At 49.2% G+C, this 25,171-nt stretch overlaps 1 protein-coding gene across 1 annotated transcript in view; it reads left to right on the forward strand.

The window, feature by feature from the left end:
* Positions 1-25,171, forward strand: part of LOC8031782 (mothers against decapentaplegic homolog 6) — a 127,565-nt gene that overhangs the window by 49,660 nt on the left and 52,734 nt on the right. Inside the window, exons 2-3 of the mRNA XM_029975852.3 lie at positions 16,657-16,710; positions 21,285-21,359. Coding sequence (XP_029831712.2) covers positions 16,657-16,710; positions 21,285-21,359 — 129 coding nt within the window. The remainder of the gene's footprint in view (positions 1-16,656; positions 16,711-21,284; positions 21,360-25,171) is intronic.

The raw sequence follows: 25,171 nt of genomic DNA on the forward strand, positions 1-25,171 counted from the left end.
CCGGCCGGCTCAGTGGGCCGACGACTGTTCCGCAAGGAACCGTACTACGGCAAACTCGACAGCGTGCCTGACAAGCCTCGTACTTCGTTCCACGTTGCGAGGGTCCGCGGAGGACGCGTCACCGAAGCCTTTCCAACCTCTTAGAGACACGCAGCGAGTCGTTCACAGCGCTAGATGGGCTCAGTATAGTAGTAGTCCCAGGGTGTCTACCGACTTGGAATTCTCGAGGAAGTTCCACTCGTTCGGAAAAGTCCTGAAATTGTCAGAGAAATGGTCACTGTTGGCCAAGTCAGGGAAAGTTGGTGAAGGGGGCCGGCCCAGCGTTGCTGGTGTGCCGTGCGGTGCTGTGAATGGCCTTCGCAATGAGTAATAGTTGCACGCGGCATCACTAGGCAGAGCATGCCTCCTCCACCCAATTCATCGGATAAAACGGGAACAGCCCGAACTACCGCTTCAACCTCGTCCTTTCTTTTTTTTTTTTTTCTTTTATGGTTGGGGAATTTAGTTGCAATATTCGGGGAAAACTTTGAAAAGTCGGGTAATTTGAGAGAGGCAATTTGGTAGACACCCCCGAGCCCAGGCGTGCAGACTAGTAAATCCGATCTACGGCTCCATGATGGGTCTAAGGTGACGTGCCAGCAGCCACGGGTCACAAGCCTCAGGTCGAGTCGTCTGCGTGCACCGCTGTTTCGGTACGGTTTTGGTATAGGAACTCTAGGAAAATAGTTATCGGCTCCTGCGTGGGACTTCTCTCGTGGCGGGCTATGGCTATGCTCGTGGCGTTAGCTACGTTCGGGTCCTTCCCGTCATGGTCGCTCAAGAGCCAAGGGTCATAAGGCACTATACCAATATCCTTACATCCTCTAACAACGCTTCCCGTTTTTTTTTTATTTTTTAAGCAATGTTAAGATATATTCAGTTTTTCGTTATGTTTTCTCAGTCTAAAACAAAAACCCACAAAGCACAGTTTTGTTTTCTTATAGGATGTTAAATCCAACAATCAATCACCCGGCCAACATTTAAAAAAAGAAAAGCATTTTTTCTGTGTTCATGGTGTTTAATTTTTAATGGCTGAGCTGCGGGGCAAAACGACCGCCAACTCGCTATCTCAGCTTGTCGGCGCAACACCACGTCGAAGACAGTTAAGACACAGTCGGTCGGAGTCAAACGCAAGTCTGTCAAATGGCCTTTAGGCTAAGTAAACTGCGCAAAACAGAGACGAAAACGAAGAGCGTTTCCAATCCACCCTGACTGGGAGAGATAAACCCGCGTGCCTCCAAGCGCCCCATAAATGATCCAAATCTGGTTGCGCTCGTCCCCTTCTTTGTGTTCGCCTTTGAGCATACAAGTTCCCTCGGCATCACGCACCAACTATACGGCGTACAAGTTCGTCTGCTCCTTTTCGCACCACGTGCGTTTGTTTTTCCCCTGACCTCCTCAACCAACGACGGCGGGCGCTTGGCTGCATCGCGGTGATGTGACTGGTGCACCATTTACGCCAAACTCCGCCAAAGGGCTTACTTACCCTGCAACATCCTTCTACATTTGACCAAAATGTGCGGAATTTGCGCCAACATTGCGCCAAAACCTCGTTTCACTTTAATAATACGGAAACTAGAATTGCTCGATTATCGCCTCAACTAATTTACAATTTAAGTGCGTTTGATTCGAAAGATTGACACTTTTCGGGTGTTAATCATTCTCGTGTCCGTGGCGGGTTAGTTAGTCTCGTTGAGTGCGCTTCTTTCCGAGCGCCGGTGCGCTGCAGAGAAGCGACAACAGCGGAGTGGAGGCATCGCAATTTTGCGTGTCTCGCTTAGCCGCAGCGCACCCGCGTGTTGAGGGGAAAGCACTCTTCTATAGAGAGAAGCGACGATCTCTGAATTCAACCTTGGCTCGTATATATTATAGACTGCGATAGCCTGGCGGCACCTTTTTCCAATTCGATGTTTGGCGAAGATACTACGGTGCTGCAAGACGATTTATGTGCGCTCTTTCCGTAGCTTTGTTCTGATGCCAACTCTTTTGTTTAGCTGTCACTTCTATATATGTGGCAGTAAATTAGAACTAAAATGGCAGCAGCACCGGATAGAAGCTTGGGGAGAACCTTCGCTAGTTTGTTTGATGGGATTCTTTTTAAGAAGACGTATAATCGTTCAAATGCGTCAATTTTTGTTACGAAGTTCTACGTATAAAATGTAATTGCCGCTCATATTCGGATGACAAGTGCTTCTTTTATCTGAATTATAAACTTCAGTTTTATTACATTCTCTAGAACTCGAAGGAAACCTTAATTTCGGTGCTCAAAATTAGTGTATTCGAAGATTATTTCGGCGGGATTAAGTACATGGAATAACCATTCGTGCTGTCATTCATCGGTCATCATCTTTTTACCGTATAATGTGGTTCTTCTCCGCGCATCTAAACACTGTCTGTTCCGTATTCGAGGGACTCGTTCCTGCTGCGCAATCGATGCTAACAAAGGGTCGCACGTAAGTGAAAAGGCAGAGTGTAGACCTTGCCTTTTAGCTGAACAGGCCGACACATTAATCTTAAAGCGTATTTTCTAGCGGTACGGACGGAAATGAAGTGTGCGCTTATGCTCCAAAAGTTGTTTTTTGCAGCTCCAAAATTGACATTTGGCTGCTCCGAGAGCTGCTCCAAAATTACTCTGACCATTCACTTTACTGTAGAGCATAGTCATCGCGCGTTCCCCGCACGTGCTCCTTGCGTTCCGATGCGCAGAAGACGCTACTAGGAACACTAAAAAACACCAGGGCGTGGTGACTCATTATCGCTCGGCAGCCGGTGAGATGGCGGCGTTACCGGATAAGAATGCCGAAGATCCAATCACGAGCCAAGAACCGGGAACGTGATGAGCCCACCCTTTAAAAAGCCAGTGGCTCTAGACCCGACAGCAACGTCTCGTTAAAGCGCACTGGCACGACGACGTCACGCTCCCACCGTGCACGCGCGCATTAATTAAAGGGACCATGAAATGACCTTTTTACTTTTTCCAGATAACTTTTACATTAAACCGTCCATGTTCACTGAATGCCGAACAGGCATCCGTTTTCGTCTCGGTTTATTAACTTCTACACAAAAAATTAATGAAATATCGACTTTTTCATTCTCTCCAACTGACCGCAAAAGAAGCCGTGACGTAGGCCGTTTCCGGAACCGGAAGTTCTCTCGGCAGTAGGAGAATGGGAGTGTTAGCGGCAACGAGTTGGGGTGCGCCGGTAGGTTTTACTGCGCTGATGTCACCGACGTATTTCTTGAATCGGCGCCTCTCATCGCCGCATCGCAGCTGAGCGAAATTCAATGAGATATGTTACGCTACAGCGACAGCATGGGACTAGTCCCATACGCCGGTATGTCTGTTGGGAAGTGCAGCGATTCTTCCGGTGAAGACTCCAGAAGTCAACCACCCTGTCATTGTTGGCAGAAGGGCCGGACCGTGTCAGTCGTTTGCAAAGCGACGTAGATGGCGTTTTTCGCGGCCTCGGAGATGCAGGAGCGAGCCGACGTTAAAAAAGATACGTTTGAACTACGAGTGTCAGCAAGAGCCACGTAAATACCTGTTTACACTCGGAGCGGACGCGCGCGCTTGATGGGAGTGCTGTATTCGCGCTGTTTGTAAGCGCTTCGGGACCGTTCTTTTACGATTGCAACTCGATACTGACGCGACACTCGGCAAAGAAAGGTTGGACCGGGGTTGTACGTATACCTCCCACGAATTGTTATAGCTCGACAGTGACGTGCAGTCTGTCAGAATAAAAATGGCATATCAATAACAAAGTGTACATACCGTGTTACGAAGGTAATCCATACGGCGTTTATTTCAGCTCTATATCACACAAAACAAGAAGATAGAATCGACGAGAGTCCCTTTTCGACGAATGTTCGTCAACACTGCCTCGGAAAACAAGGGGAAGAGATTGACCTCACCTCTTAATCTAGAATTGAGGTCAGTGATCAAACTATAATACGAGAAGGGTCCACAAGGGTCGCGCGGGCATATTCCATTTAGCACGCCAGCCGGTCGTAGGCAGACGGTCTTGCGACGAAGCAACGCAGCGCCGAGTTGGAATGCCTGCTAGGCCTATATTCTGAGCAGCTCGCTTCGACGGAGTCGGTGGATCCAGCGTTCTTGTTCGTCGTGGTCTGTTTTAAGTACTGTTTTCTTGCTGCTTGAAGTCGGCACGCGCGGGAAGAACACGTAGAAAAATAAACGTTCAGTCAGTCAGAGTTTTGAGAGGAAGGAAAACAAAGAAAATAAGTGTTCGTCGGTCACCGCCACCCAAGTAACTGTCGGCCCTGCCCTACTGCGCACGCGCAGTAGTTGCTTCGTTTACCACACGATAGATGGCGCTTGGCTCTCAGCATTATCAAATTTGGCAATTTTCGCCACACATCTCTAATTATGCTACAAAATGTGGATCTGAATATTATTTAAGAAAACTTTTAGGAAACATTCGCCGGCTATTTATTGTTTACGATCGCGGTGCTGGTGAGGTAGGCTCTTACCCAATAGGCGACCTGGATTTGGCTGACGTGCTCCATTTCCGCGGATGCATCGTAGTGAACAGGCGAAGGAAGGAAGGCGCAAAAGAGTCCAGTTTTCTTTTAAAAGTTCTATAGCAAATAATTTTTTTTGGCTCCCTATTTTTGTGTTTTTGTGTTTCTTTTCACACCTTTTACGACGTGCGGTGGATGAAACTCGATTTTAAAATCATTTCATGGTCCCTTTAAGGCCGGTCGTTCCGCGCGTGCGTGAGGAAGGGCGGATCAATTACGCGCCGAAGGGTGCGTGCGCTAAAATCTCTTAAAATGAAACCCGATCGGCGTAGCTCGAGTGCAACAAACAAGCCCGTGCTGGCGCCTTCTACCACTGGCTGGACGTGGATCGTCGTCGCCCATCGCCGCGCCGAGGACAGACTCACGAGACGCGCGCGCTCTCGTGTCTAAACGTGTTGAAGAAGTAGAGCTCAGTAAACTAAGATTAAAGGAGCGGTGGCTAAAAATCGAGGGACGGATGGAGGTTTTAAGTTTCATTAAATTGGTTGGCATAAACCTCATTTTATCTAGTTAAAAAAAATATATTGGGCTAGGTGGCGCGAGTTGCCGCCCTATTCACAGGGAACTGCCGCCATGCATCCATCTATATAGCCGCAAGACTCCAATTGCTGTACATTCCGCAGGAAGAGGGCGCGATCGCCGGTGTCTGCCCTGCCGGTGTGGTACCGCTCCTTATCACCGTCCAGACTTGCTCGTTTTCCTCGGTTCACTTTCTCGCCACTAAATGGAATAAAATCCGGTTTGCTGAGGAAACCTCAGCATGGCTCACGATCTGCGGAGAGAGTCGGGCAGAGACAGCAACATGAATGCTTTACGGGAGGGAGTTCGGAGTTCTCGCGCTGTATGGCGGCAGATGCCAGAAGACGGCGGTTATTAGCCGCAGTTATTACCGTCCGCTCTGATTACAGGTTAGCTATAGGCGGAGGAGAGCGAACAAAAATAAAAACTACTTTTTTTTTTTTGTTTAGCTTTCTCTTTTGTTCCCATGTTCGGGCGTGTGTACACTGGTGTTGGGAGTTGGCTTACTGCGAGACAACATCGTAACGCTTTAGTGTTTTTTCTTTTTTTTTTTTGCGTTCTTGGGGACGAGGGTAAAGGAATACGAAATAAAAAGAGGAAACTAAAATCGTAATTTCGGGGTTCCGTCGCTGCTCGCCCTTTGAAATCGGAGAAAGCGAGGCCATTTGGGTCGTTCCGTAAAAACTGCTGTGGTGGTTACGAATCGGAAAGGGAGATGCCCGCTTCCAGCTAACGCTCTCTCTCAATGTCCGTGGGAAGGAAAAAAAAAAAAGTAAAACGACAAAATGTTGCGTGCATTTGTATGCACCCTCAGTAATTACAGGTAACCGGGGCTACCAACAAATCTCTATAAACACACACACACACATGTTAGTGGGATGAACTAACTGTTGATGTGGGTGTGTGTGTGTGAACTAACACACACACATACACATGCAAGGGGGATGAACTAACTGGGAGAGAGCCACCGAACGCTGCCTGGCGGAAAACAGTTTTCGTAAATAACGCGAGAACAGTCCGAAACATCCGACGGGCGGTGTACCAATTGGGTGTACACGTGAAAGTCGGCGTCACTCGAGTGAATTCGTGGAGGCGAAGTATTGCGCTTGTGGGAGTAAAATCGCACCTGTAGCGAAAACGAGCTTTTGTATGCCCGGGAATCTGGACCCAGAGAGAACTTTTATAAAGGATCCCCGAAATATTCTTGTACTTGCCCGCAACTACGTCTTCGGGTGCTGGTGACTGGAGTTTTAGTTTTAGTACGCTAGAAAGCTACTAACTAAAAGCAACATGAGAGACGATAGTAGTCTTCCTTGAAAAACATGCACGCATGCGCACACGCGTACGGACGCCCATATACACACGCGAACGCGCATACACACATGGACACAGCCCGCACCACACGCACACACACACACACACACACGCACAAACACGCGGAAGCATGTACACCTTACGAGATAGAGGGGCTTAGAGCGATAAACTGGTATCCCGTTCAATTCGCCACTTTCAACGATGGTGGTACCGCTGTGTGAGAATCGCGCTCCCTAGCTCCTGGATGATTGGCCTCATAATAAATGAGCTTGCCTACACCTTGCTGGCGTGAAAAAATAACGTAAGGCTCTAATACTGCTCGTATATAGCAAAACTAGAATTACACGTCGTAGACCCAGCCTCGGACCGCTGTTCTACGACGATCATCTAGATGACAGCCATTTTGATAGGCACCCGTGCGCCCCCTATAGGTCATGAAAGTTGCGAATAGCCAAGTTGAAGTGACCCTCCTCGCCGCCATGTTGCTCATTTTTGACCACTAGACACGTGAACAGGGGCGGATCCAAGGGGGGGGGGGGGGGGGGGGGGAAGGGTGACTAAAGCGGTCCCCCCCCCCCCCCCCCCCCCCAAAAAAAAAAAAAAAAAGCACAGTCGATCTTCCCCCTTCTCCCCTCCCCCTTTTCGGAGGGCAATTCGACATGGGTGGATCCCCCGGTGCACAGAAAGAATGGGAGAATAGGATCCTTAAAAATGTTCCCGCCCCCCACAAAACTTGAGTTCTCGATCCGGCCCTGCACGTGACCGTACCAAATCCTAAGACTCGTACGCAAAACTGAGCCGAGATTTGTATTGCGATCGCTGTTAAAAATCTGACTATTTTTCAATACTGTTAGCCCCCAGAGATCAGTGTTCTATAGCTCCGATAAAAACCAAAATACAGTACCGCGGCTGACGGCATCTATCGGAGCCATTGCGAAGCTGCCCGAGTTTTGTCGGAAAAGCACATTTTTGGCTTGAAACAAAAACGAAACATAGCTTCTCTTGTCGGTACTGTAATTAAACATCAATAAGCAATTATTTGTGCGAGGTGCTTCGTTAAAATCTAGACGTAAAACTATAAGGTGCCGTGTCTATACTTCGTTTCAGCTTCTGTCCGAGCGCAGCCAAAGCTACGTGTGGCCGGAGCCAGTCACACGCCGGCAATAGGTCACGCGATCTCGCCTCCACTTTTGTATCACTCCGCTGCGCCGCGGGTCGTCCGCGCCGCCCGCGCTCACAGAGTATTTCGTCTGCTACGGGTGTATCAACGGTATCGTCTGCCACGGGTTTAAAAAAGTGCCCTTTCACGTTCTGAAATTTAGCCACAGGGGATGTCACTACGTAGGCTGGCCGCTGGCGTCTGTGTCCGAGCTTTCCACCTGTTCGGCATAGTTTCGAGATGTAAGTACAGGTTGCAAGGTGCATGATGACCCAGCCGTTGACGCACGCACTGGCATTTTCACAGGCCAACACTCGCACGCACACTCACATACACACGCGTGGCCGTGTGGTGTTAAAGGGGCACTGACACCCCAAAGGTCGTACTCTTTTTTATTGTCTAAAACGATGCAAGTTGTAGTCATAGATACGCAAAAAAAAAAAAAAAAAAAAAAAAAAAAAAAAAAAAAAAAAACGCATTGCGAAAAAAAATTTCCCCGCGCGAGCGCGCGCCTTTATATTTTTGGCGTTTATATTTCTCGCGCTTACCTCCTTGCTTCTTTTGATCGGTGACGTCAAAAATCAGGAAATTTAGAAGCTTTGTAGGCGACATTTCTATAACATTTAATAACGGCAGTCGTAAAACATGTTTTTGTAACGCAATGACGAACGCACTACGGCCTTTCTTTTTGAAATACCAAAAATCAGATTTCGGTGTGATGTCGCTTCCTGGATTTGTGTTCTCCCTCGGAAAACTTGGCGGCGCTCGAGCAGAGGCTTATCGCCGAGTCGGGGAAGAAACCGGTTTTTCCCCGCGCCGGCTCCCTTCTATCCCGCCTGCTCACCTCCTCCTCTCTTCGGGTCGCGGTAGCAACGGCGGTTTGCTTCACAGCGTGGTGCGGAGGTCCGAAAGAAGGTCGAGTCGCAGGAGACCGCAAAATTTGACTCACTGCACTGGCGCGGATCGCGCGGGAACTTCAAATTCGGCATTTGGAAATTGTTTTTTTAATTCAGAAATACTGAATTTCCAAGTTTCGAATTTCGAGGGTAATGTCCCGGCATTATTTTCAATCGTTTCGGATAATAAAATAAATTACGATTTTGATGTGTCAGTGCCCCTTTAAGGCACCCTATAGCCTATTTCACCTTATGATGTACCGCACGAAAGGCTACAAGCGCGAGCTCTCGTTTTAGGGAACATCTCGGCGGCACGAGCTCTCGTGCATGAAGGACAGCTGTCAACGCTATGAGCTCGCGCTTCTAGCCTTCGCTGCGGTACAACATAAAAAGAAATGAAGTATAGCTCGGAGCACGTGGGGCGAAAGCTCGCGCTGCAGAACCCAGGAACCCTGGTTCTACCAGACCTCAATCGCACCCACCGTGATCGCACCTCATCGGCACGCGCAGTTTGCTTTGTACGGTGCTGCCAAGCTTGGGTGCGAAGCGCCTTCGGACACCGGGGACTCGCTGACTGGCCGCTGTCGTATTTAATCGACAGCGCGCGTAAATTTGCGCCGCTTTTGTGGCGAAGAATGGTGTGGGCCGGGCCTCAAACGGCCGTACTCCGTTCTCTTCATTGTACTGCAGCTTTACCTAAGATGGCGTGTGGCTTGATGTAGCGTTTATTTTGCACGTCGGCACTTGCGAATGAAACCCTAGATGAGGAGTGGCTAAACTGTGGCTCGTGAGCCGCATGCGGTTCTTCGCGTGTTAAAGTGCGGCTCGCAGCTTCCTCCCCAACCCTCCTCTCCTCTCCCCCGCCTCCCTACAGGTCACACGAGCACGTCCCCCGAAAGGGACTGGAACGCGTTTTAAATCGAAAGACAGGTTGCGGTTTGGTAGTCTTGTGCTACTTCTACCTTGCGTGCAGTTAGACTGCTTTTGAAATTGCTCTGGACAAACGTTTGCACCCCCCTGGTGCGGCTCTTGGAAGTTTCATACTTGTGTTTGCGGCTCTTTGGCCGGGTCAGCCTGGCCACCCCTGCCCTAGATCAACGTCTGCGTTGTAGCACGTAATGTGTGAAACAGCGGTTATCGGGCTTGATGGAGCGGTCTGTTGAGCAAACGAGTTCTGCGTCGAAGCGCAATTACCGTATATGTATATTGTTTTGTTTTGTTTATGAATTGGAGCTCCGAAACGACAGATCTTGCGCGAGAGCCTCTTCCGCTCCTTCGTCTGCACAAGGTGTCGCGTCGTGCTCGTGTCAGGGGAAATAACCTCTTGCGAGCACGTTCTGAAAAGAGGTCAAACATTCTGCTTACAACCGCGAAACTGTAAAAATATATTTAAAAAAAAAGAGTGGATAATAATATAACCCCCTCCTCGCTCCCTGCCCCCGACCGTTTGTTTGTTTCTTTTCATCCGAGTTACTTCGTTCCCGCTCCTCTCTATTATTCCTCGGAACGTGGCTGGAAGGATGCAGCTGTACTCCGCTCACCCAAGCTGACAGTGCGGTGAGGGAGCTACGCGGTCGCCGGACCAATCAGCCGCCTCCCTTTAGTCACCTGACCTCTGCACGGGGTTGTGGGCGAGGTTGCGATCACGAGGCGAAAGCTGGACGCCTCACTGTCCCAAATGAGCACGTAGCTTCCGCTGCACTGTCAGCTTAGGGTTGTATTGCTGCGACTTGTTTGTGAAGGAAGGCGCGCCCTGGGAGGGGAGTGGCTTTTGTTTATCGTGGCCATAACCCGGAGAGGTCCCGATCTTGCCAAGAGAAACAGCTCGAGCTGCCACGACGACGACGACGTCGCCTCGAGGACGCGCTCCTGATGCCAGCAGGGACCGTTCTTGCGACCCAGGCAGGCAGGGCCGCGTGCGCGTGAGGAGGCCCGTCCCGTCAGTAGTAGTCCCTCGGGGCCGGGCGCCGCGACCGGGCGCACGCCTATCTGTCTACGACTCCGTGCCACTTAGTAGCGAGAGCGCGTCCACTCGGTCCCCTCTTTTGGGAGGTAGATGGGCCGGGACGGTCGGTGCCCCACCGCGGGACTCCAAAGCGGCCGCTCGGAGGGTGTTTCGTCGAGTGGGTCTCGTCTTTTGAACTTTTCCTCGGTCTGTTTTTACTTGGGGAGTAGAGGAGCTCAGCCGTGTCGCGACGCCCTGGCGTCGGCGGTGGCGAAATGCGAGGCCGGAATAATCTTTCCGCGCTACGGATCTTTTTTTTTTTTTTTATCCGAGGCGCCACGGGGAAGAAAGAAAGTGAAAAAAAGAGAGAGAAAGAGAGAGAGAAAAGAAAAAGTGTGGAAGGAACGATAGAGCTCTGGTGAGAAATTTTCTAGGGCCAATTGCTCGTCCACGCTTACTCGAGGTTCTGCAGTATTTTTGAGATCAAATCAACGTGCTGTTTACGAGAAATGGTAACTTAAATTGTTGTCAGAACTATTTCGAGCCCCAATAAAAAAATAACGAGCAAAAAGAAAAAGAAAAGAAAAAAAAAAGAAAAGTTTTTACATTCAAGATTTAAAATAAAAAAGAACCACATTTTTGTGGCCTTTAAAAATGCAAACACGTTGACTGAAAAAAAAAAAAAAAAGAAATCAGCTCAGATAACAGGAAGTACATGTCTGCGTTATTCCCGAATTGCGAGCGACGTACCGCAGGCTGTACGACGCCATGGCGGCGCACGACGGCTCTACTTTGCGGCGGTCATAGGGCCTCTATTTCGGGACTGTCGTTTGCGGTACCGGCCAATCAATTTTCGAGCGCAGAACATCGAGGGGAAGGGATAGAAGAAGTGCGAAACAATCGCAGGTCAAACGGTGCACGCAAAGTCGTCGTCGTCATCTTCCTCACGAAAAAAGAAAAAAAAAAAAGTTTTGTGGTGTAGCTATGTGATTTCCGGCAACTTTCTCTACATTTCCACCTTCTCCTTGGTACATATCGTCCAGGTTTCGCGGCGATGACTCTCCGCGCTCAGGTTTTTCGGCTTTATGCAGTTCAATGTTCCTAAAAAGAAAGTTATTTGTAGCGAGATATTGATTGGTAGTCTGACACCATATTAAATTGCCTGCAAAAAAAAAAAAAATCAAGTCAGGTGATTTTTCTTTTAACTTTTTTCTAGGGGAAGTATTTGTCGCAACTCTGTAGGGAAGCTCGTTGTTTAAGGCGAAACTAGGAGCGGAATATCAGGACGTGAATACATTGTTTGGAGCATGTGGGGAGGAAAAGGAGACCGCTTTAATACTGATGGTAGAGGGTTTTCTCCAGTTGCCCAATGTGATACTGATCTAGGAAAGTCTAGAGGACTCAAAAGCGCAAAAAAATACAGGGACGAAGAAGAGACACCTACAACACGGACTGGCGCTAACTTTCAACTGATTTAAAGGGATTGTCAGGTCAAATTTTGCATTCGAGAAAACAATTGAATATCATTGCTATTGCCTCGAGACCCATCGTACGTGCAATATCTGAATTTAATATTGCTTTCTGCATGAGTAATTGATTTAATACTTCTCCAATCGCACTCTAGCGGAAACGCTGCTTTCGGTGGCAACATTGTAGCTCTGACGTCACACAACACAAAGCGAGCATTTCTGTCTCGTCGTTTACCTGCGAGTGCAAAGGCTCAGTCAGCGTACTTCGTTTTGTTGTTGTGCTCGACTTGTTCCGTGGTTGGGTGAGATTTTTGTTGCGCGGTTGGGTGCCTCAACCACCGGGCAGCCCTTGCGACCCAAGACATGACGTTCCACACTTCTCTGCGAGACGTGCAGTGACGAGCAAAATAGATCGTCGCCGCGCGTAGGGACTGGGTTCCCGTCTAGATCGAGATCCCGCTTATGCAGCAATCATCTCACAGAAGAGAGCTACGAGCTGAGCTCTAAGCGGACAGAAGGCTCATAAGCTGAGGTGTGATGATGTGCCAACGGTATTAAACTACGTCTATCCACTCCTCGCCCAAATCGGATCAATCAATTTGATTATGCGGCGAAACCGAAACCAACAGCTAGACCACTTGGAAACTATACCAGAAGTTGTATTTAGCACGCGTGCAGCCAAATTTGGCTCGCATGTGAAAATAGAGCGTGGCTACGATTCACCAAGCTCGTCCAAGTCAAGTGACGACATGCATTTGAACAATTCGCCGTTTGCCTTCGACCCACGGACAGCGCCTCTGAGGGAAGGGCCCGCAGCCTCATCACCGATCCGGTGGATCCGCCGAAGTGTGTACCCAGATGCCGCTTCGTGTACCGCTTCAGAGGCGAAATCTTCATCCTTTGCTTTGCAAGCGCTCTATAGTTCGACACGTTTGCTGGAAGCTTATAGCTGTTTTCGAGTAATATCCTGCTAAAAGGCGTGACTCTTTTTTTGCACACGCTTGGAAATTGCATTAAAAGAATCGTATTTCAGTAGCGTACAGCCTAGGAGACTATATAATTCGAAACAAAATACGAGACATCCATCGACCAACGCTCGATAACCCGACTATCCGACAAACCTTTGCGTTTTATGACGTCACGCAGCAGCTACGGATGTCAGCCATTGACACTGTCGAAATTTGGGGTGCAGTTTCGTACATACGCTCATGAAAGGTTTATTTAATAATGGGAGACCATATATGAAAATAAAAATGACGTTTGTCTGCATGAAGGCTCCCTCGACGTAACGAGTGCAAAAACTGAAAGTACTTCCGGTTTCGACCGGAGAATCCCTTTAATCGAGGCAGACCAGCCAGCACACATGCGTGAACACTCTTTCCTACCACGCCAACCAAATCTGATAAAAGCAATCCGTAAAGTTTCAATCTAGTAAAGCCGTTGTACTTCAGAAGCGGCGACGGAAGAGTAGACGTTGGGAAAGCGCGGATGATCATGCACGGGCTATCGGATTGGTGACATAAGTCGAGGGTTGAATAAAGGCGGGTTGTCCTTTTCATAAGTACGGCGAAGAGGCACCACCATCATACGGATTGTGACTGTGGCCGTTTGGCTCTGCTATTATTTATTTATTTCGCGTTGTTTTCCTTCGGGCAGGTTTTCCTTAAGGCCGGTTCACACATGCAGCGAAGCGCTAATGTAGCGCTTCTAAGTTGTGGTCTGCTACTTATTGTCTGCCATGAACAACAGTATTGACGGTGCAACATAAAGCTACTGAACGCTCCCGTCAGCACGCGCTTAGCGCGAGGTCAGCGCTACGCCTGTAGCGCTCCGCTACATGTGTGAACAGGCCTTTTAAAGTTCCACCGTGTGAAACGCGCCCTTCGTTTAATAAAAGGGCCGCGTATCAGAAACAAGGTGGCGGTTTTGTTGCACGCGCCCGCCTCGAGGCGCTCTGGCCTTCGTTCTTGCTTCTCGTCTTCTATGACGGCGCGCGAGCCCTTCCGAGGCGCTGGCCGTCGCAGCCGGCCGTTGGCCGACCGCCTCCTGAGCCCCGTGGGAACCCAGCTCGGAATATGCGGGGGCGATAAGACGGCGGCTCCTCTCTCCTTCCCGCTGGACAAGGACGACCGGAAAAACAATGCCTTTTCGGGGGCCCCCCCCCCTCTCCCCGCCACGCGGCAGATAAGCGAAGGCGCCCCCGGGTTGTGTGCTCCCCGCTCTGCCCCTCGCTTCGGGACGGACGGGCGCTCGACCGGGCTCGAAAAAGCCTCTCACCGTGGCTGATAGCGGTACATCCAGCCCTCAATGGGGCGCCCTTATCGGCTGAATGGAGCGCCCTTATCGGCTGAATGGAGCTGCCGCCGTTGCCCCCTGTGTGCTGCCGCTTGTCCGTCCTCCCTCCCCCACACCGAGCTTACGATAAATATGGAAAGCGAATGGCGGCGATAGCGTCTCACGTGGAGCGCAACGCCAAGACTTTGCGGCGTCTCGCATTGAGCTCCGGCGTGTTTGCCGCTTGGGGTGGATCCACTAACGATGACGTCACGCTCCGGCCTTGTCTTCTAGGTGGTGGTTATGAGTGGACCGAGGTGCCGACCAGGGCGTGGCTGGCGCCCAAGCGCTTCCGTCCCTCCCTCCCTCGCTTCTTCGAGTGGCTGGGATAGTTCTGGTTATCGCGGTAGCCGCCGTCCTCCTGGGCACCGAGATCACTTCGTCTGTTGTGTTTTTGTTCCGTCTGATTCGCGTTGTTCGTTGCGCGGTTGCAGGTTTAGCGAGGGAGGGGCTCGTCTTCTCCCGTCCGCGGAGTGGCAGTCTGGTCTGGGCTTGTGTTGTGTTTTCCGTCTGGAAGTGTACACACGACTTGGTTGACTTCAGAACCCGGATGTGTATTCGGAAAAGCTTGTAAAGTCAGAGGACTATTTCGGCACTCTGATCGGGGCGTTTTCATGTACGTCACAATGGGTCTGGTTTACGGAGAGAGAGACAGGAGTGTGTTTAGGGGGAGGGTAAAGGAGAGAGGGGGCGAGGTCTAGGTCAACGTACCACAGTGATTCAAGTAGTAGCGTTTAGCCGGCTCCCAGATTTACTTACCCGATATGCGTAAGCAAATCTGCTGAGTAAAACCTAGCGCGGGAATTATTAAGACGTGTTTACCGTAGCCTCCCCCGCCCCGTTAAAGGGGTATCCACACGAAGGAGAACTCCGCGGACGGATGTCGTGACGTCAACAACCCGGGAAACTCCGTCCCCGGCTCCGCCGCGTGCACCTGCGGAGCTTTCGTGCTGACAGAACGAAGCCTCCGCGCCTCCGCCACGGAGGAGAACGCGCCGCGAGGCGTCAGAAAGGGATGACGTATGTCTCACGTGATGCGCGCTCCGCGGAGGGAAGGGGCGGATTTCTCCTTCGTGTGGATACCCCGTAACCAGGCAACGTGATCCACATGAGAACTCGCCAACCAGACTGCCGAAATTGGCTGTTGACTTACTTCACAAGCTGATCCGAATAGGCAACGTTAAAGGGATACTGAACCGAAATTTGAATTTCGCAAAATAAGGCTCTAGAAGCGTTGAACGGGACTCTACGAACTCCGAAACATTGCTCGTACATCGATATCTCAAACAGATGGCTGCACTTTTCGAAAAGAAGGGCACGATCAAGCGAGGCCTCTGACATCACTGTCCTCCGGGAGAATTTGAGAATGAGGGGGAGCGGCCTCGCTTCTCTCCTCCTCGCTTCGGTTCACCAGCTCGAGACGGGACGTAGTGATGAGGAGGGGAATAAGAATCGTGACGTCCCTTGCCTTGTCGGCCTCGTCGGCCGGGTTCAGTCGGGCGCTTCTTTTCTAAAAATATGGCGATCCGTTAGAGATATCGCTGTATGAGTGATGTTTTTGGGTTTTGCATCGTCCCGCCTATCTGTCCAGCCTTGTTTTGTGAGTTCGAAATTTCGGTTCAGTATCCCTTTAAAGATCCCAGGCCTCTTCTGGGCAAATTGCGTATTGAGTAGGAGACGTCAGACGCCATTCGAAGGCAGTCGACGAACTTCCCGCTCTCTAAACGTCTGTATGCTCGGTGTATCTGTGAGATAAGATACAGGACAGTTGCAATTTGGAGTGTCGTAGAGCGGAACACGGCAATAATGGTAGCTTGGTGAACGCGCATCTACAGAGTGTCCCAAACACAATTTACGGGTTTTTTTTTTTTCACCACAAAAGTAAACTACGCACCGCGGTACGCTCATTCTCTCCCCAAATGTAGCGCTAGCGGTGAGAACCAGATGCCAGTTAGACTTGCAGGACTAACCGTTCTCTTATTCAAGTTTTTTTTTTTTTTTTTTAATTTTTAGTGGGAAAAACGGCGGCCAACGGAGTTCTCGAATACATGGAGCTGAATGGTTGCGAGTCACCGAAAACGGGTGCAAACTAGAAACGGACCCAATTTTCCCATTAAAATTTCCAGAAAATCACTTGTAACTTTTGAATGAGACAAGAGAGTTGTGAAATTCTGGCGTGTGGTTCGGGCACAGGATGAGCGGGGAAGAAGAGGGGACAGTTATCGAATGCAAAGACAACTATCAATACACTTGTGGGCCGCTTATCGGTTGGGCAAATATGTGTACATTCATAATGTTACTGAGGTTCCGAGTTAGTGAACTTGGTATGCTTGACGCGGAACACAGACAGGCCATACTTGGCCTGTGTTCCTTGTCACCTCTTTTTTTTTCTTTTTTCCATATGAAGAGACATTGACGGTGTTTCCTTTGTCTTTTCAGAATCCCCGCCGCCTCCTTACAGCCGGTTTCCGCAAGAGTCCTATACACAGCAAGGTGAGGATCGAGCTCATGCAACCCCATGCACTCGCCGAACACTGACGCAGAGTGCTGCGTCAGTGTTCGGCCCGGGGCTCGTGTTTAGTCAACGCGTCGAAGGTCGGACTCGGGCCCGGTAGCCGAGTTACATAGATCCGACTGATGACGTTTCACAAAGGGAGAGGAGGCGATGCGGAGGCTTTCATTATTCTATGTGGTCTTGGCTCATGCCTTTGCTTCCCCCTCCCGTTTTTTTTTTAAATTTTGTTTCAATATCTTTTTTTTTTTTGGCTAATCCAGACAGTTATTTTTTTTTTTTGCTGCTTTTCGCGGGAAACGACGGGTTTGAAACGTCGCTTTCGACCTCAGCGAATGCAATGTTCAGCTTCCTGGCCGCCCTCTTCATGCAGCCTGTCCAACAGATGGTTTAGTGGCGCCCTCTGGACTCTGGAGCCGTCGACACGGAGTGCGGCAGCCCTGAGCGCTCGCTGAGCTCACTACCCCCCCCCCCCCCCCCCCCCCCCCCCCCCCCTCTAGTTCACGGCCACTCAAGCCACGGCCAACGACGTCATGAAGGGGGTTATTTTTTGCTTGTTTTTGTGATTAATTTACCTATAACTTTTGAAATAAAGCGATATTGGAGAAAAGTTTCATTAAGTTATACTACGTTCAGTGCGCTCTGGTCCAATGCAAATGAAAAAAAAAAAAAAAGAAACGTCAGAAAGTTGTTGCAGGGCCCCTTGAAGGGACCCTGGAAAGATTTATTTTTAAAACAGATGGTTAAGACACGCGTGTGAAGGAAATAAATTATACGCGAAAAAAAAAAAAAATAGAGCAATATTAACGGCGAGAGATTTATTTAAAGTTCTGCGCGCGAAGTCCATGACGTCAGTGGTCATTCCGGAATGACCATCTCGGCCTTGAAAGCGAAGCTGCTCCACCTCTTATCCACGCGCCCGAAATGCCGTGAGAGAAAACAAGTGGAAAGGTGACTCCCAACTAAATCGCGTTTTGTGCCGTCAATATTGCTCTAAATGTTTTTTTTTTTTTTGTGGGGGTGTGTAAAATTTTATTTTTTAACACGCAACTGTTATTTTTTTTTGTTAATGGGCTTTGTAATGACTTATTTTACTGGTTTTTAATTTGCACCGAACCTGAGCGCACTGAACGTAGTAACTTGATGCAACTTTTCTCGAATATCGCTTTATTTTAAAAGGTATAGGCAAATTAAAATGACAAAAAACAAGCAAAAAATAACCCCCTTCATGACGTCCTTGGTCGCGACTTGAGTGGCCGTGAACTAGAGGAGGGGTAGTGAGCTCATCGAGCGCTCACGGCTGCCGCACTCCGTGTCGAGGGCTCGAGAGGGCGCCTCCAAAACATCTGTTGGATAGGCGGTATGAAGCGGGCGGCCAGGGCGGCTCGCAATGCATTTGCTGCGCGATTAAACACTAATTCGGCATAACACTTCATTGGCCACAAGCGACAGCAAGCACGGTGTAAAGATCAGGTCAGTACAGGAGCCACTTCGCGCTACCAAACCGCCAAACGGCCAAACCGCAAGCCTAGCTGCTCGCCGAAGGCCTTCGGAACGCTCGGCCGCCACGTACATCCGGAACCATTCTACGCTCGCCGCTTCACAGCAATGCGTGGCGCGCGTTGGCGCCTGCATGGTCTTACTACCCGTTTCTAGTATGCGCCACCTTTTGCACCGCTTGGTGGCGGGTATGTCGCCGGGTCATTTTTTGTTTCCGTACTTTATAAACTGCGTTTGTTTCTTTCTGATCTAAAATACTGAACAAAAACCACTTTTATAAATAATTCAAATGGTTCGCGCCACTTATATTTTGTATTTCGACTAAAAATAAGCTTTTAGCGGCTCTGACCAGTCGTAAGGCAGGAGTTGGCCAAAATCGACAACGTCACAATGTCGTCACATGCCGCGCGCGTAGTGGTGCAAAACTATCGATAGTACTATCGATAGTCGACTATGGAAAAACTATCGATAGTACTATCGATAGTACTATCGATAGTCGACTATCGAAAAACTATCGATAGTACTGTTAGTCGACTATCGAAAAACTACCGATAGTCGACTATCAGAAAACTATCGATAGTCGACTATCGTAAGCCTATCGATGGTACTGTCGACGATTTACTATCGATAGTTTTGCGACACCAGTAGTTTGCGTCGCTCCCTCTTCTCTTTTTATCGCTTTATTATTATTATTATTTTTTTTTTTTTTCAAATGGGACATCTACTAGGCCAGGCACTTACCATCCCAACTTTCGTTCAGCTTTCGGTGATGACGAAGACGGGAGTTTGGGCGAGGAGAGGAGGAGAGGAAAAGGGGAGGCGAGCGGTAGGGCGAGGGTAAGACGGGCCGGCGAGGAGGAAGCAGACGGAACGCTGGAGAAGAGATGGGGAAACCTCCTTCTCTCTTTAGCGTTCCGTCTGCTTCCCCCTCCCCGGCCCATCTTACCCTCGCCCTACCTTCTTGAGTTGTAACGGACTATAGTGGTGCAAGACTATCGATAGCACTAGCGATAGTATCGTTAGTCGCCAGTATAGTAAAAAACCATCGATAGTTGACTATCGAAAAACTATCGATGGTCGACTATCGAAAACTATCGATAGTCGACTATCGATAGTTCTGGGACACTATCGATAGTATCGATAGTCAATTTATCGATAGTTTTGCATCACTACGCGCGCGTTCGGTACCACGGGGCGCCCCCATAGGTGGAGGAGGCTTCCGCGTCGTCCGGTTAAATTTTGATGCCCTGAAATTTAGTTACTCTCTCCGTGCCCCGCTGGCTTGTCCGGACCCCAAAAAAAAAAAAAAAAAAAGTAGACGTTTGAATAGGATTGCAGGGCACCTTTAAAGGGACACTACAATAAAATTTCGGCGCTAATTTTTTGGTCTATATGTGTTCAGAGGAGCAGTATCACGCCGAACACACCAATATCTTGTTAAAAAAAGTCACGAAAAAGATTTCTAAAACGAATTAAACGATTAGCAAAGAGCACCTGGTGGATGTCGCTAACGCCTCGTTTGTAATGCTCGTCTAGGAACCTTGAGAGGTAGTGACGATAACTGTCTCGCCTCCGGCCACGACGAGAGAAGAGGGGAAGGAGGACCTCCTCTTTTCCCGAGAATACCTTTCCTGTGTCCCAGAAGTCGCTATTGTCCCCCTTCAAGATTATAGAAGATTAAACCGTCACTCAAAATTCGTACAAAAGCAGCCGCTTCGGTGGCTGGAACCACTAGGCCAGGGGTCTCAAACTCGACCCCGAAAGGGCGAAAGCCAACAGAGAGAGCCCCCCCCCCCCCCCCCCCCCCCCCCCCCCCCCCCCAAAATCTGAGTTGGCCCTCGTCATTTGGAGTCAATGTTTTGCTATTTTGGGACAAAAATATAAACAATCAGCCGTGTTGTTTCACGCTGCAAACGTTGACTGTCCCAGTAACACCCCAGAGATTTTCTGGAGAAGGAACCTTGTGTTTCCTGCTTTTTGTAAGCTCACCGTTTTGCCATCTTCAGCTTTTATTTGCATATACGACTACTTTGGGTCCACTCCTGTTGTAATAACAAGGTTTAAAACGCGAGCATACTAGCAGTTTTTGTATATCGAGAACAAGCACACCTTCCTTGAGCCGTCGCACAGTTCACTAAGCTCAACATCATAAAAAAAAAATCTTCATATGGCAGTTTCTTTTTAAAAGAGAAAAAATACTTGCATTTTAAATGTTTTTTTTTTTTCTGTCAGCTAGAAGCCCAAGCTCATGGCTTTATCTTCTGCTGTTGCTCCTGCTAAGCAACAGTTCGTACAGCCGAGGTGCCTCCCTGAGCAAAGAGCTAGCACTTGTGGCCTAGTAATGGTAGTGCCGTTCCGGTTGATTTACATAGGAAAGGCTGAGAAGCAAATATTTAGACGAAGTAGTACTCCGTCCAAATCAAAACAGAATAGTACAAAATGTGTGAACATGTTACATGAGCAGAGATCTGTTTCGATCGAAATTGAATCGACAATATAAAACTATTATTAATGGCGCTCGAGGCATGGGAATTGAGGCTCGAATCCGCGGAAGGCTTGCGGGCCGCATCCCAGTGAGTCGCGGGCCGCATGTGGCTCGCGGGCCGCGTGTTTGAGACCCCTGGACTAGGCCATCCTTTCGACGTCAGCCTCGCCATACCTTTGCTCGTCCCGAGACGAACTCCGTTGCGATGGCGTTGGGTGTCACATGCTCTCCGCTGGTTGTTCTCCGAGCTTTTACCAGAGTGGGCCGTTTATAACGAAATATACAGCCACCAGGCTCAAAATACAAACGTGCGATTGTCATTTTCGGATATTGTAGATCACATTCAACCTATTTATGAGCGCAACGGGTATGTTTCAAATTTCGTTGAAGTATCCCTTTAAGATTGGAGTGCGCAGAGCGAGTAGCACCATCCGTAAATTTCGTTGAACAACAGTAATAGCTAAACGTTTCTTCAAAAACATGTTTGTTTTTAATGTTTGACGTGTAGCGTATACTTTGTTGCAGTTTTATACCCCCTGTTGAAAGTTGTTCCTACTCTGCTTCTTTCAGATCGAGCGCCGAGCGAGCCCCCGCCAGGGTCTACCACCATCGACTCTGACTCCACGTGGGCCCACCAGAAACGAGGTAGGCACCCCGCAAAACCTTCCTCAACTGCCTTTAAAAAAAAAAGAAAAAAAAACAACAAAAAAAAACGGAGTTAGTAAGCGAATTTCCTTTTCTTTCTCCTGTACCGTTGTAGGCGTATGTTGACTCCGTGTCACAACAATCTCGTGTCACAACTCACAACACCCTTTACGGACAGATGAAAGAGCGCGACAGCTTCTTGGGAAACTCCGTGGTGCGGTGTGCTTACTGTCTGTTTACACTGTCATTGCGTCGAGGGAAAATAAAGCTTATTTGACTGAATCTAAGACCAAACGCAGGTCGCCGGGTGAAGGCGCGCAAAGCATAGCACGCTATGCGGGTTGTGAACCCAGGGTTGATGTCGCGTTTACACTTGCGGATTCGCGGGCGAGTCCGCGCAGGCGGAATGTGGCTTTTGGAGCCGGGTGGCGAACTCGACTGGTCGCTGGCAGAAAATCTGGATATGAGTCCCGGACTGATGCAGATTTTCGGCCAGCGACTAGTCGATTTCGGCGAAATCCTAAATGGGTGGCGGCTCCTTCGACATCCATGGTTGAAATAACTGGAAACGTTAATTTTGTCCCGTGACGTAATTGCTGTAAAATTTGAAAACGTCGTTTTCTTTTTTATTGTACTAACGTCTCCCCGTTCAAAGTAACGGGGGACGACATTCCGCGTGAGACTTCGATCCTCGTTAACTATCCATCACACCCTAAAAAAAAAGGTAGCGACGGCGTGATTTCCTTCCTTCTGCTGACGCGCTTCCAAGCGGACACGAAATGAAAAGAAAAACGATACTTTTTTTTTTTTTTTTTCCTACAGGCAGACGGGAGAAAGAGTTCCGCGCTCCCCTCTTCTCCCTTCGATTTCGTTTTTCGGGCACGTCGCACGCGGTGTTTAAATTAAAGCGGCAGCGAATGCCGACTGTCAGTCTCCCAGGCCAAACACGCAGAACCCCTTGGTTGCACCGACGTTTTTACCACTAATTTTGTCATACGAGCAAACGAAGCCGTTAGAAAGAGCGAAGTCCCGGAGCAATGTTAGCAGTGCTGCGTACACTGGTCTAAGATGACCGTCTCCGTAACTCTGCAGCCCTAATAAGTACCAACGACAATGGCCGTGGTCTGGTATCGCCATGGAAGTTGTGTGAGTTGTGAACGAGTACGTTACCGATCCTAGACCGCTTGGGGAACCGTATACAATATTTCATGAACGTCGCAGGAAGCGGTTCCGTTGGGTATTGTTTCTCCTTTCATTGGACCGGAAGTTCGCGGGGACGCAAACTGCAACAGCACCTGCTTTCGGCGCTTTTACAGAAAGGAACGTGAAATTGAGGGTTCGGCGAACCAGTCAGTTGAACCTCAGGTTGCAGTTGGACACAAAGTTTTCGACCTCCCCGTTGGTCATTGAAAATCTCGCGAGGAATCGGGGAGACGAGCGACTGGGCGAAGTATCTTCCGTCATTCGTCGGCGAGAGCGGGTACGTGGGCGGTTCGGCGGGCGGTTCGGCGGGATGCCCAGCTGTTGTCGACTCGAATCCGGTCCGTGTAGTGCTTTGATCCGACACGACAGCTTCCGGGCGGTCCGGGCTAATATTGGAAGCTTCTCGGCTGATACAGCCTAGACGGCCTGGGGGAGCCACGCGCGAAGGACGGAGCGAGAGGACGGGCGGGCCTCGCTTCGTGCTTCACGAGGGGTGCCAAGGAGCAGCGCGAGAACAATACAGGTCCGACTGAAATAAAAAGAGCCCCAGCTCCACGCGGTGCGACCCAAGGATCACGCGCTCCAAGGATGGAGGCGCGTCGATCGAGCTCGAATGGTTTTCGGGTGTCGCGCGGGCAAGGAGGGACCCTCGTTAGAACTTACCTAGACTATTTATGGGGAGCCTCGGTAAATCTGAAAATATACTCTTTTTTTTTTTTCCTTTAATCCCCGTTATGCAACATTGCTGGTCACCATTCCACGGGCACGAGGCGTGCGAATTGAATCGGAGTCTTCGCCGACCACGGAAGCGAGCCGAGCTCACGGCTCGTTTAGCCCTCGTGTCTAATACGTGCTCAGAGCACGCAATGACACTATTCGCGCAGAGAAGCTCGCTAGGGGCTCCTCTGTTTTCCTCAATATGGGTAGTAAACGTGCTACCCGAGCGGTTATGTTTTAATTGCATTGCGCATAAAAGCTTGGCATTGCACCTGCTTGCACCAGCAGAGAAAGTTGAAGTACCTACACTCTGGGCTGTGAAAAAAAATTCCACCAGGCGGCGATATCCAAACTTCTCGCCGCGATTAGGGCCGACTTGGATAATTAGTGTAGCAGCAACTATAAATGGCGTGCTCTTCTGAAATGTAGTTTATTGAGCCAGTGAAAACTCGCATTATTTTTTCTCTTCGTGAAAAATTAAAAAAAAATAATGTGCAGGATTTAAATGTCGTCCGTAGATTCGGATTCTAAATACACGGTGCACGTTTCCATCCCTAAATTTTCTCGCATTTAAAAATTATAAATGCCTTACAAGCGTATTCTGCCGAGAACCTTTTTTCCCCATAAATGGACATACGAAACCGCACCCCAAAAGAATCTACTTTCCAATAACTGCGTCTAACTTGCTGTTTTCTTTTCTCTTTTTTTTTTTTTTTGGGGGGGGGGGGGTGGAGGAGGAGCAGGAGGTCATTCTGTTAGCGACTAGCTACGGCAATACATCTCCCGGCCATCTCTCGGCTCTTGCCGTGGGGAGCGTGGGATAATTATTCAGCCTCCCCTCAACCTTATTCACCAGTCAGATATGATCTGCTAATTGCTTGCTTGCGTCTGTTTTTCTCTTGATGTCCATGCACTATAATGCACCAGTTATGTCCCGGGAAACTGAAGCGTTTCCATGTAGGGAATCAAGTGCCGAGCCGTGTGATACAAACACCTTCGACAAGTTCCCTCCACATAGCGATATTTTTGTTCCCCTTATATTTAACCGGTTGCGTCTTTGACCACAACACACCAACCCTTACCTCGACTGCAAATAAAAAAACTCCGAGAATTTTCATCTTAAGCTTATCTCCGACAGATTAAAAGTAACGTAATTGCTAATACTCTGCATGGGAAATTCCTTAGCAAAGGAAACGTCTCCTCGTCCGACGGCGCCCTCTGGTGAATGCGATAGTAGTGAGGTTATCGATCTTTGACACCGATTTGAATAGAGAAAATGGCCACGCACGAATGTAATGTTTGGTTGTTAGGATGCTTGAAGCCAATAGACTATCGCAGAACGTGGTTCAGTGCCCCTTTATGGGATACTGAACCGAAATTTGGAGCTCACAAAACAAGGCTGGAGCGATAGGAGCCGTAAAACCCAAAAACATCACTCATACAGCGATACTATCTCTGACGGATGGCCGTATTTTTGGAAAAGAGGTGCGCGATTGAACACGGCCGACGAGACATGTGACGTCACAATTCTCATTCCCTCTCCTCTTCGTCTCCTCGAGTTGGTGAATCGGACAGGGTAGTTGCTCCCACCACTTTCCACTTTAGCAGAGCCAAGGCTGTAGAGGAGGCGACCTCCCTTCCAGCGTTCCCTCTGCTGAAGTAAGGAGGTAGAAGGAGATTTCCCTGGACTCTTAACTTGTCCCTGACCAGAGTTGAAATATTTTTGGACGTGTGTTTAACCCAATTTCACTGCTTGCCAGCGCGGTCGTCGCGCTGCTATGTTACGTGGCAAGTGTGCCAAATATTTGCCGCCGCTTGGCGTGGGCCCATGCACGCCACTCGTTCCAAATTAACGTGAATTTTTAAAAGAAAGAAAGATGTCTAAACAAAAG

This window comes from Ixodes scapularis, unplaced genomic scaffold (assembly GCF_016920785.2).
Source record: "Ixodes scapularis isolate PalLabHiFi unplaced genomic scaffold, ASM1692078v2 PGA_scaffold0__279_contigs__length_252992795, whole genome shotgun sequence".
NCBI classification, from domain to species: Eukaryota; Metazoa; Arthropoda; class Arachnida; order Ixodida; family Ixodidae; genus Ixodes; species Ixodes scapularis.